We start from the raw sequence: 13,418 nt of genomic DNA, 5'->3' as shown, positions 1-13,418 counted from the left end.
TTCTCACAGTTCCACTAGGCAGTGCCACGGTGGGGACTTTCTTGGGAGGGGCTTCAACCCCACATTTCCCTTTTGCACTTCCCTAGCACAGGTTCTCCATGAGGGTGCCAGCCTGCAGCAAACTTCTGCCTGGACATCCGGGCATTTCAATACATCCTCTGAAATCTAGGCAGAGGTTCCAAACCTCAATTCTTGACTTCTGTGCACCCACAGGCTAAACACCATGTGGAAGCTACCAAGACTTGGGGCTTGCACCCTTTGAAGCCATGGCCTGAGCTGTGCCTCCGCCCTTTTAGCCATGGTTGGGATGTAGGACACCAAATCCTGAGACTGCACAAAGCAGCAAGACCCTGGGCCCAGCCCATGAAACCATTTTTCCTCCTAGGCCTCTGGGTCTGTGATGGGAAGGGTTACCCTGAAGACTTCTGACATGCCCTGGGGATATATTCGTCATTGTCTTATTGATTAACATTGGCTCCTCATTACTTATGCAAATTTCTGGAGATAGTTTGAATTTCTCTTTCTCCTCAGAAAATGGGTTTTTTCTTCTCTATCACATCATCAGTCTGTGAATTTTCCAAACTTTTTGCTCTGCTTCCCTTTGAAACGTAAGTAAGTTCCAATTCCAAACAATATCTTTGTGAATAAATTCTAAAAAGTCACATCTTGAATGCTTTGCTGCTTAGAAATATTTTCTGCCAGATACTCTAAATTATCTCTCTCAAGTTCAAAGTTCCACAGACCTCTAGGGCAGGAGCAAAATGCTGCCAGTCTCTTGCTGAAGCATAGCAAGAATCACTTTTATTCCAGTTCCCAAGAAGCTCCTCATTTCCATCTGAGACCACCTTAGCCTGAACTTCATTGTACATATCACTATCAACATTTTCATCAAAGCTATTCAACAAGTCTCAAGGACATTCCAAAATTTCCCACATCTTCCTGTCTTTTTCTGAACCCTCCAAACTCTTCCAACCTTTGCCTGTTACCCAGTTCCAAAGCCACTTCCACATCTTTGGGTTCCAAAGTCCCTTCCACGGCAGCCCCCAACTCCTGGTACCAATTTACTATATTAGTTCAGACTCACATTGCTAATAAAGACATACCTGACAGTGGGTAATTTATAAAAAAGTTTAATTGACTCAAAGTTCAGCATGGCTTGGGGGGAGCCCTCAGGACACTTACATTCACAGCAAAAGGGGAAGCAAACACATCCTTCACATGGCTGCAGCAAGGAGAAGTGCCGAGCAAAAGGGGGAAAAGCCTCTTGTAAAACCATCAGATCTCATGAGAATTCACTCACTATCACAAGAACAGCAAGAGGGGAGCCAACCCCCTGATTAAATTACCTCCCACTGGGTCCCTCCCACCACACGTGGGGATTATGGGAACTATAATTCAAGACAAGATTAGGGTGGAGACACAGTCAAACTGTATAATTGAGCTTTAAGAGTTCTTTGTGTATTTTGGATTAAGTCCTTTATAATGTCTGTCTTTTGCAAATATTTTCTCAAAATCTGTGACTTGTCTTTTCATTTTCTTGAAAGCATCTTGTGCAGAGAAGATATTATTTAAATTTCAATACAGCCCATCTTCTCAATTATTTCTTTCATGTATGTGCCTTTGGTTTTTTTCATCTAAAAAGTCATTGCCAAACCCAAGATCATCTAGATTTTCTCCTGTGTTACCGCATAGAAGTGTTACAGTTTTGCATTTTACATTTCAGGAGTGTGATCCATTTTAAGTTAGTTTTTGCAAAAGGTATAAGGTTTGTGTCAATATTCACATTTGTGCACATGGATATCCAGTTGTTCTAGCACCATTTGTTGAAAATACTATCTTTGTTCCATCATATGATCTTAGCTCCTTTGTCAAAAATCTGTTGACTATATTTATATGGGTCTATTTCTGGGTTCATGTATCCCATTCCATCAATCTATCTGTCTATTCTTATGTAAATACTACACTTTCCTCATTGTTGTACATTTGTAGTAACTCTTGAATCAGGTAGTATCAGTCATCAAACTTTGTTATTGGCCTTCAATATTGTGACAATTCTGGGTTTACTGCCTCTCCATACAAACTTTAGAATCACTTTCTCAGTATCTACAGACAACTTTTCTGAGATTTTGATTGGAATTGCATTGAATTTCTAGATCAAAGTTGGAAGAGCTGACATCTGAAAATATTGTTCTCCTATTTATAAACATGGAATATTGCTTATTTGGTGTTTTGAATTTTTAAAACAGAGTTTTATACTTTTCCTCATATAGATCTTGAACATTTTTTTAGATTTATACCTAAGTATTTAATTTCAGGGAATGAGAATGTAGATGGTATTGCATTTTTAATTTCAAATTCTACCTGTTCATTGTTGGTATATATGAAAAAGGTTGACTTTGCTGCAGGAAGTCAGGGACCCCAAACAGAGGGACCCACTGAAGCCATGGCAGAAGAACGTAAATTGTGAAGATTTCATGGACATTTATTAGTTCCCCAAATTAATACTTTTATAATTTCTTATGCCTGTCTTTACTGCAATCTCTGTACATAAATTGTGAAGATTTCATGAACACTTATCACTTCCCCAATCAATACCCTTGTGATTTCCTATTGCTGTCTTTAATCTCTTAATCCCGTTATCTTCGTAAGCTGAGGAGGATGTATGTCACCTCAGGACCCTGTGATGATTGTGTTAACTGCACAAATTGTTTGTAGAGCATGTGTATTTGAACAACATGAAATCTGGGCACCTTGAAAAAAGAACAGGATAACAGCAATGTTCAGGGAACAAGAGAGATAACCTTAAACTCTGACTGCTGGTGAGCCAGGCAGAACAGAGCCATATTTCTCTTCTTTCAAAAGCAAATAGGCGAACTATTGCTGAATTCTTTTTCTCAGCAAGGAACATCCGAAAGAGAATGGCCCCTGAGGGTAGGCCTCTGAAATGGCCTCTTTAGGGGTAGCTGTCTTTTACAGTCAAAGTCAAAGGGATGAAATAAGCCCCAGTCTCCTGTAGCGCTCCCAGGCTTATTAGGACAGGAAATTTCTGCCTAATAAATTTTGGTCAGACTGGTTGTCAGCTCTCAAACCCTGTCTCCTGATAAGATGTTATCAATGACAATTTGTGCCCAAAACTTCGTTAGCAATTTTAATTTCATCCTGTCCTGTGGTCCTGTGATCTCGCCCTGCCTCTATTTGCTTTGTGATATTTTATTACCTTGTGAAGCATGTGATCTCTGTGACCCACACTCTATTCATACACTCCCTCCCCTTTTTAAAATTGCTAATAAAAACTTGCTGGTTTTACGGCTCAGGGAGCATCACGGAACCTGCTGACATGTGATGTCTCCCCCGGACACCCAGCTTTAAAATGTTTCTCTTTTGTACTCTTTCCTTATTTATTAGACCAGCTGACACTTAGGGAAATAGAAAAGACCCACAAGAATATCGGGGGTGGGGGTTTCACCCAATAGACTTTCATATATTAACCTTGTATCCTACAACCTTGCTATAACCACTTATTTGTTTCACACAGTTTTTGTTGTTGCTGATTTTTTCAGATTTTTTCATAGATTATCATGCCATTTGGAAACAATGACACTTTAATTTACTTCCTCCTAATGTGTATCAATCTTATTTACATGTATCATTTATTGCATTACCTAGGGCTTCCAGTGTGATAATGAAAAGTAGTGGTGAAGGGGGACATCCTTCACTTGTTCCTGATTTAGTGAAAAATCTTCCAATTCCTCATGGGTAAGTTCTTTGTTGATACTTTTTAATTGAGTTGAGGAAGGTTTCCTTATTCTTAATTTACTCAGAGTTTTTATCATTAATGATTGTTAGCTTCTATAAAATACTTTTAATGCATCTATTAATATGATCACATAATTTTTCCGCCTTTACTTTGTTGATGTGATGGATTACATTAGCTGATTTTCAAATGTTGCATTAGCCTTGCACATTTGGGATAAATCCTACCTGATTGTATTGTACAATTCTTTTTATACATTGTTGGAATTTATTTGCTAGTATTTTGTTTGGTATTTTTGTCTCTATGCTTTTGAGTGATATTGTTTTGTAGTTTTCTTTCTTTGTAAGGCCTTCATTTTGGTTTTCAGTATTTGAGTATGCTGACTTCACAGAATAAGTTAAAGAGTATTTCCTTTGCTTTTATCTTCTAAAAGAGTCTATAGAGAATTGGTATATGTTTTGTCTTTACATGATTAGTAGAATTATTTGTAGATTTGTCTGGGCCTGATGCTTTCTCTTCTGGAAGGTTATTAATTATTTATTCAATTTCTTAAATAGATATAGGCCTATTTATATTGTCTGTTTTTGTTTAAATTTGGCAGATTATATTTCAAGGATTTAGTCAATTTATCTAAGTTATAAAATTTGTGGGCATAGCGTTGTTCATAGTTTCTTTTAATACCCCATCTGTAATGATGTACTCTATTTTATTTCTGATGTTAGTAATATGTGTCATTTCTCTTTTTTCTTAGTCTGGTAAGAGGCATATTACTTTTATTGATCTTTTCAAAAAAACCATCTTTTAATCTTATTCATTGTACCTATTAATTTATTGTTTTCAGTTTCATTGATTTCTGCTCTAATTTTTATTATTTTTTCCTTATGCTTACCTTAAATTTAGTTTGTTCTTTTACTGGTTTATTAAGGTGGAAGCTTAGCCTGTTGATTTTAGATCTCTTTCCTTTTCTAATACATGCAACCAATATTATAAATTTTACTCTGAGCACTGTTTTGCTGAATACCATGGCTTTTGATAATTATGTATTTATTCTTATTCAGTTCAAACTATTTTTAAACTTCTCCTGATATTTCTTACATAACCCATGTGTTATTTAGAAGTGTGATTTTTAATCTTCAAGTATTAGGGACTTTCCAGCAATCTTTCTGTTACAAATTTCTAGTTCATTTTCATTGTGGTCTGAGGTCAGACATTTTATGGTATCTATTCCTTGAAGTTTGTTCAGTGGTGATTTGTGGCTCAGAACATGGTCTGTCTTGCGGAATGTTCAATATGACTTTGAGAAAAATGTGTATTCTTTTGTTGTTGGATGAAGTCATCTATAGATGTCCATTATATCTAGTTGGTTAAAGTTATTGTTGAATTCCACTATGTCTTCACTGATTTTTTGTCTGCTGGATCTGTCTTTTTCTGATAAAGGAGTGTTGAAGTCTCCAACTATAATAATAGATTAATCTATTTCTCCTTATAGTTCTATAAATTTTTGCCTCATGTATTTTGACACTCTGTTGTTAGTCACATACACATTGAAAATTTTTATGTCTTATTACAGAATTGACCCCTTTGTCATTATAATTGTCCCCCTTTATCCAGGAAAACTTTCCTCATTCTGCATACTGCTTGTCTGAAATTAATAATAGCTACTCCTAGATTTTTTAATTACTGTTAGCATAGCATATTTTTCTCCATTCTTTAATTTTTATCCACATGTATGTTTATACTTAATGAGGGCTCCTTGTAGACAACTGTATTTGTCAGGGTTCTCTAGAGGGACAGAACTAATAGGATAGATGTATATATGAAGGGGAGTTTATTAAAGAGTATTGACTCACATGATCAGAAGGTGAGGTCCCACAACAGGCCATCTGCACACTGAGGAGCAAGGAAGCCAGTCTCAGTCCCAAAACCTCAAAAGTAAGGAATCCGATAGTGCAGACTTCAGTCTGTGGTCAAAGTTCCAAGAGTCCCAAAGCTGAAGAACTTGGAGTTCAATGTTCAAGGGCAGGAAGCATTCAGCATGGGAGAAAGATGGAGGCCAGAAGACTCAACTAGTCTAGTCTTTCCACGTTCTTCTGCCTGCTTTTATTCTAACTGTGCTGGCAGCTGATTAGATGGTGCCTATGCAGATTGAGGGTGGGTCTCCCTCTCCCAGTCCACCAACTCAAATGTTAATCTCTTTTGGCATCACCCTCACAGACACACTCAGGAACAATACTTTGCATCCTTCATTCCAGTCAATCTGACACTCAGTATTACCCACCACAACAGAGAGCTAGATCTTGGTTTTTGATCCATTCTGACAATCTCTTTTATTTTTTAAATTGGTGCACTTAAATCACTGAAAGCAAAGTGATAATGAATACAGTTGAATTAATAAGTACTATATTTATTGCTGTTTTCTATTTGTGTGACTTTGGTTCTTCTTGTTTTTGTCTTTTTTTTTTTTCCTTTCCTTTTTTATTTCTTTTTAGAAAAATGATCTTACCATGTTGCTCAGGCTGATTTGAACTTCTAGGTTCAAGGAATCCTCTCACCTCATCCTCTTAAGGAGCTGAAACTACAGCTGCACGTCATGATGCTCAGCCTGCCTTTTGTGTTTAACTAAGCATTTTATAATGTTATTTTCTATCTTTTCTTAGTGTATCAGTTATACTTTTTTAAAACATTTTTTTTGTGGTGGCCCTAGAGATGAAAATATACATTTACAACTAATCCAAGTCCACTTTCAAATAACAGTATACCACTTCAGGGATAGTGCAATTCATAAAAACATAATAATCCTAATTTCTCCCTTCCATTTCTTTTTGGTAAGAACTGAACACTCTGGCTTATTTCAAAATGGTTCCTTTTCTCCTCTTTCTTCTGGAAGCACAAGGGAATTTTTCTCTGATATTCACTGTGAGAACAAGATTAAACTTCTAGAGGTGAAGCTCATAAAAGTATGAGAACATCCTCAATAACTGGGTCCTCCTCGAGTTTTTAACTCTCACAGTTATATACACTGAGCCTCTGGCAATTTGTCAGTTTTCGTTTAGGCTTTTCGACTCCAGTGCTGTCTGTGTGAAAGTTTAGCTCACATGCTTCTGTTCTAGCAAGTTGTGATTCTCTGTATGCACTTGTTGATATATTGAATTTGGGGGCAGTGCTTCATCCTGTGATCTCACTTCTCCAACAGACCTAGAAAGAGTTGCTGCTTATTCAGTCTGTTCACCTTTTTACTTGTTGACAGATTGGAGTGGCAACTTCCAAGTGTCTTAGATACCTGATCAGAAACTAAGTCTTGTCTTTTCACATATTTGAATAAAAGCCACCTGTCAATATACAAATTGTACATATTTTCTCACATTCTGGAGCTTGTCGTTTTATTTTTATCAGAGTCTAAGTGAAAAGGGTTCTAAATTTGAGAAAACACTACTTATCATTTTTCTCTTTAAACTTCCTTCTTTTTGCCATAATCTAAAAAATTTTGCCTACCACCAGCCACAAAGATTGTCTCCTATGTTTTATCCCAAAAGTTTTTTAGCTTTAACTCTAATTTTTAAGTCTTTAATTTATTTCAAGTTAATTATTTGTGTATGGTGAGATGTGAAGTTTTATTTTATTTACACATATGTTTAGTTTATACAATTTTGTTGGAAAGATTTTCTTCACCCATTGAATAGCCCTTTGTCTTATCATATAAAGTGGCCATATAAAATCATTTTATAGCTGGATTCTCTGTTCTACTTTATTAATTGTATATATTTATCCTTTGGTCAATACTACCTTGTCTTCATTATTATAACTTCATAGAAAACATTGAAATGTATAGAAAATTAGTATATGTGTTCCAATTTATTGTTTTTCTTTTCATGGCTTGGTTTATTCTAGGTCATTTCCATTTCCACATCTATTGTAGAATCAGCTTATCAATTTCTACAAAAAGATAAGTGGATTTTGGCTGGGACTGTGTTAAATGTATGGATCCATTGTGTAGAGCTGAAATCTCAATATTATGTCTCCCAATCCATGCAAATGGGATATGTCTCCATTCATTTCAATGTTTTTTGCTTTTCCTGAGTAATGTTAATTTTTATTGTGCACAATTGCACGTATTTTGTTATATCTATACATATCATGTTTTGGGAAACATATGTAGAATTGTCCATTTGATTTCATTTTCTATTTGCTGTTTCTACACAGAAATCCAACTCATTGTTATATATTGACTTTTGTATTCAATGATTTGCAAGATTCATTAGTTTTATTATTTTGAAGATTGCCAGTAGTCTATATTTCTAGGCCAGATTGAGTTTTACTTCTTGTTGTTTATCATTACATGTTTATCTTGCCACAACCATAGTGTTTCCTTCTTCTCTCTAGGCAGCCATTCTGAGTTTCTGTGCACCACTAGGTATTTGCCATTCCTCTCCTGTACTCCAGCACTCTATGTAAGTCACTCTGGTCAAATGTAGTTGTTTATCCATTGTTTTGGTCCTTTCTTATGGTGGGAGACCAACATTAGGCACTTCTAGTGCTGTCTAATGGGCCATCTTGCTGATGTCCCTTTATCATATTTTATAATTATTTTTGTTTGATCTTAGTTGTAAATTTTTGTATTTTTTATAATTATGATAGATTTAATTTCAAAATATTTTAATTAGAATCACCTTTCAGCCGGGCGCGGTGGCTCAAGCCTGTAATCCCAGCACTTTGGGAGGCCGAGACGGGCGGATCACGAGGTCAGGAGATCGAGACCATCCTGGCTAACCCGGTGAAACCCCGTCTCTACTAAAAAATATAAAAAACTAGCCGGGCGAGGTGGCAGGCGCCTGTAGTCCCAGCTGCTCGGGAGGCTGAGGCAGGAGAATGACGTGAACCTGGGAGGCGGAGCTTGCAGTGAGCTGAGATCCGGCCACTGCACTTCAGCCTGGGCGACAGAGCGAGACTCAGTCTCAAAAAAAAAAAAAAAAAAAAAAAAAAAGAATCACCTTTCCACAGAAAATGTTTTTACCTATATTAACAAACCATGCATTTTGCTACCCTGTTGGTTATAATCTACTGTTTTTAGATGTGGTTGTCTGTTTTTATTTCTGCTTGTTGTTGAGGGTATATTCTTTCAATCCCTTCGACACTCTTAATGGCATTTAAATTTACATTTGGAACTAATACGTACACTAAATAATGTCAGAAGACAATAACCAAAGACAAAAATTATCTAAGGACCATGCTTCCAAAAATAATAGTATTAGAAAACAAAGGCTTCCATCTTTTCCAAATAATATATTTTTCAAATATATTTTACTAATAGATAAGGCATTTATCTTCTTTACTATTAGAACATTTTTAAAATTTTAGAAAAAAATTCTACTAACGTCTTTATTGCCACAATCACATTCTTCACCTCCTTCCAACAATCCATTGCCACATATTCTCCTTTGCGTGTAGGTTGGCATTTCAAGAGGGTTTGTCTGAAGACATGTAAGGCCATTATGAGAAGAAATATATTTAAAGTCATCCAAGCTACAGACGCTAAAATCCTTTACACCACCAGAGTACCTAAAATATAAAAATATGGTTATGACACAAATTAATGTTGTATATTTTTATATATCCCATAATATGGTACTTTAAAGAGAGATTTAAAAAGCATTATTCTTCATAGAAAACAATTAGCAAATTTAGGCCGGGTGTGGTGGCTCAAGCCTGTAATCCCAGCACTTTGGGAGGCCGAGACGGGCGAATCACGAGGTCAGGAGATCAAGACCATCCTGGCTAACACAGTGAAATCCCATCTCTAAAAATGCAAAAAAAAAACCTGAGGCCGAGGTGGTGGTAAGCCTGTAGTCCCAGCCTCACCCTAGGAGGCTGAGGCAGGAGAATGGCATAAACCTGGGAGAAGTGAGACTTGCAGTGAGCTGAGATCTGGCCACTGCACTCCAGCCTGACAGGCAGACTCCATCTCAAAAAAAAAAAAAAAAGAATAGTGGGTTTGTCATAAAAGTGAGTTTGAGCCCCTCTCTGGTACGTGTGTATGCTTTCTTGTCCTTATACCTTTTGTTATGGGATAACACAGCAAGGAACTCTCACAAGATGTGGGCCCCTCAACCTTGAACTTATCAGGATCCAGAACCATAAGGCAAATAAACGTCTCTTTGTAATTACCCAGTTGTCAGCATTCTGTTTTAACAGTACAAATCAGAATAAGAAGAAAAATGGTACTAGTAGTGGAGCTATTGCTATAACAAATTTCTAAAAATGTAAAGGCAGCTTTGGAACTGAATAATGGGTAGGGGCTACAAGAGTTTGGAGAAGCAGAAAAGTCCCAGATTGTCATAAATGGAGCATTAAGGGAGATTGTGGTGAGGGCTCAAAAGAAGAGAAGAAGTGTAGAAAAAGTCTGGAACATCTTAAATATTACTTAAGTGGTTGTGATCATAAAACCAATAAAATTATGGACTTAAACTTCATTCTGATGAGGCCTCAGGTGGAAATGAGAAACAAGGTACTGGAAACAAAGTAAAGGCCATCCTTGCTACACATTTGCAAATAATTTAGTGACGTCCGAGGACCAGGTAGAAGACATCCTGTGCTCCACAGGTTCACTGCCCAGGGCTGTCTTGGGACTCTGCATTCTGGCACAGTGCTTCTCAGCTTCCCCATCCATGACTCAATTTAAGAGTAATGAACTAGGATATCTGGCAGAAGAAATATCTAAGTGGCAAAGGGTTCAAGGTGCTGCCTGGCTTCTTTTGGCTGCTTATAGTAAAATGAGAATGGAAATGATTTAAATATGGAATTTATCATTAGAAGAAGCAGAACAGACAGATTTGACAAACTTTCAGCATGGCTATGTAAAAAAATAAAAAAGCATGTTTAAAAAGGCGACTTTGACCAGGCACGGTGGCTCACACCTGTAATTCCAGCACTTTAGGGGGCCGAGGAGGGAGGATTACTTGAGGTCAGGAGTTCTAGACCACCATGGCCAACATGGTGAAACCCCTTCTGTACTAAAAATACAAAATTAGCCAGTCATGGTAGCATGAGCCTATAATTCCAGCTACTCTGGAGGCTGAGGCAGGAGAATTGTTTGAACCCAGGAGGCAGAGGGTGCAGTGAGCTGAGCTCACACTACTGCACTCCAGCCTCGGTGACAGAGTGAGACTCCATCTCAAAACAAAAAAAAAGGCAACTGTTTTCTAAACAGATTAATATGGATAGAATAAAGCCAGGTCCTATCCAGCTTAACCAGGAAGACAACAAGAGAATGACCCTGAAGGCATTTCTGAGATCCTTGAATATGCCTCTCCCCTCATCCCATCACAGGCTCAGAGCTCTAGAAGGGCTGAATGGTTTCAGAGAACAGGCCTGAGGTGTGATCCACAGGTTCACTGCCCAGGACTACCCTGGGACTCTGTTTTCTGACACAGTGCTTCTCAGCTTCCCCATCCGTTACTCAAGTGGGCCCAGGTGTGGCTCAACCACCTCTCCAGAGGGCACTAGTGGTAAGCCTTGACAATGTCCACACAATGCTAACTCTGCAAACCTGCAGAACACAAGAGATGCCAGACCATGGTGACCTCCACCTAGATTTTTTTCAAATAATGTCATCAACAGCCTGGGAGCTCAAGCAGAGACTTGTCACAGGGATAGAGCCACTGCAGAGAGCTCCCACTAGAGCAAAACCCATCAAGGCCATAAGAGTGAGACTATACAGAGCGTTCCCTCTAGGGAAATGCCTAGTGAAGCCATGGGAGTGGGGCAGCCCCTGAGGCCCCAGAACTTTAAAGCCACCAGTTTGCAACCTCAGTCTGGGAGAGATGCAGGCATGAGACTCCAACCTGTGAAAGCTGCTGGGTGGACTAAGACCAGAAAGAAGCAAGAATCCTGATGTTTTGCAGAACTCAACCTACACTCAAGTATGCCCACGATGTAGGACATGGAGTCAAAGGAGGTTATTCTGCAGGTTTAAGCCAGTATTGTTTTTCCCTGTTGGGTTTTGGAGTCATGTGAGACCAGTTACCCCTTCCTTCTTGCCTATTTCTCTCTTTTGGAATGGGAATATCTATCCTGTGCCTGTTCCTCCATTGTATCTTGGAAGCACCAAAAAATAATGCAACTTGTTAATTGCACAGGCTCACAGCTGGAGAGGAATATGCCTCAGGATAAACCACGCCTAGAGTCTTACCCTCATCTGACTTAGATTAGAATTTGAACTTCAGATTTTTGAGTTGATGCTAGAAGTTAAGACTTTGGGGGCTATTGGGGTGAAATGAATGTATTTTGAATTATGAGAAGGATGTGAATTTCGGGGGCAGGGTGAATCGCTATAATTTGAGTGTGTCTCCCAACATTCACGTGTCAATTTTAATACCCAATAAATGCAACAGTGTTGGGAAGTGAGACCTTCAAGAGTTGATTAGACCATGAGAACTAATCCTTGAGGATGCTTCCATCATGCATGTCCTGAATGGACTGTCACAGTTATCATGAAAAGTGGTTTAGCTATAAACCAAGTTCAGCTCCTCTCATATATGCACCTGTGCGCCCTTGCCCTTCCTCCTGCATAGCATGATAGAGAAAGAAGGTTCTCACCAGATGCAGGCCTCTCCACCTTGGATTTCTCAAACTCCAGAATGGTGAGGCAAATAAATCTCTGTTCTTTATAAATTAACAGTCTTGGGTATTCTGATATAGGAGCACAAAATGAACTAGGACAACCACATGTTTTTATCCATTCATCCACTGATGGACACTTAGGTTGCTGCCATATTTTGCCTATTGTCAATAACTGCAATGAACATGGGTGCAGATATTTCTTCAACATACTGATTTTAATTATTATTAATATATACCCAGATGTGGGGTTGCTGAATCATATGGTATTCTACTTTTAGTATTTTTGAGGGATATCCATATTGTTTTCCTTAATGGCTGTATTATTTATATTCCCACCAACAGAGTACAAGTGTTTCCTTTTCTCCTCATCCTGGTCAACTCATATATTTTTTCTTTTTGATAATTGCAATTCTAACTGGCATGAGGTGCTGTCTTCATTGGTATTTCTCTAATTATTACTGATGTTGACTATTTCTTTATAAATCTATTGATCATTTGTATGTCTTCTTTGGAGAAACGTCTATTCAGGTCCTTTGCCCATTTTTAAATTGACTTGTATATGTTCTCCCTGTTGAGATGTTTGTGTTCTTTATATATTTTAGGATATTATTCTTTTATCATGTGTATGCTTTGCAAATATTTTCTACAAGTCTATGGGTTGTCCATCCACTCTGTTAGCTGTTTCCTTTAGTGTGATGTAACCCTGTTTGTCTATCTTTGCTCTTGTTTCCTGTGCTTTAGGAGTCATATCTAAAAAATCATTGCCCAGACCAATGTCAAAATTTCTCCTTTGTTTTCTTCTGGTAATTTAGAGTTTCAGGTCCTATGCTTTTGTATTTAATCCATGTTGAGTTGATTTTCATATGGTATGAGATAAGGGTCCAGTTTCATTCTTCTGGATGTTAACATAGCACCACATATCAGTTTTCTCAGCATCTTTTATTGAGGCGACTGTCCTTTCCCCATTGTGTACCATTGGCATCTTTGTCAAAAATAAATTGACTTGAGGTGTGGATTTATTTCTGGGTTCTCTATCCTGTTCCCTTGG

At 37.8% G+C, this 13,418-nt stretch overlaps 1 protein-coding gene across 1 annotated transcript in view; it reads right to left on the bottom strand.

Moving 5' to 3' along the window:
• Positions 1 to 13,418, bottom strand: part of LOC101008408 (disintegrin and metalloproteinase domain-containing protein 5) — a 135,208-nt gene that overhangs the window by 80,316 nt on the left and 41,474 nt on the right. Inside the window, exon 12 of the mRNA XM_021942241.2 lies at positions 9,127 to 9,310. Coding sequence (XP_021797933.1) covers positions 9,127 to 9,310 — 184 coding nt within the window. The remainder of the gene's footprint in view (positions 1 to 9,126; positions 9,311 to 13,418) is intronic.

Source organism: Papio anubis, chromosome 8 (assembly GCF_008728515.1).
Source record: "Papio anubis isolate 15944 chromosome 8, Panubis1.0, whole genome shotgun sequence".
NCBI lineage: Eukaryota > Metazoa > Chordata > Mammalia > Primates > Cercopithecidae > Papio > Papio anubis.
This window is presented reverse-complemented; position numbering and strand designations above follow the sequence as displayed.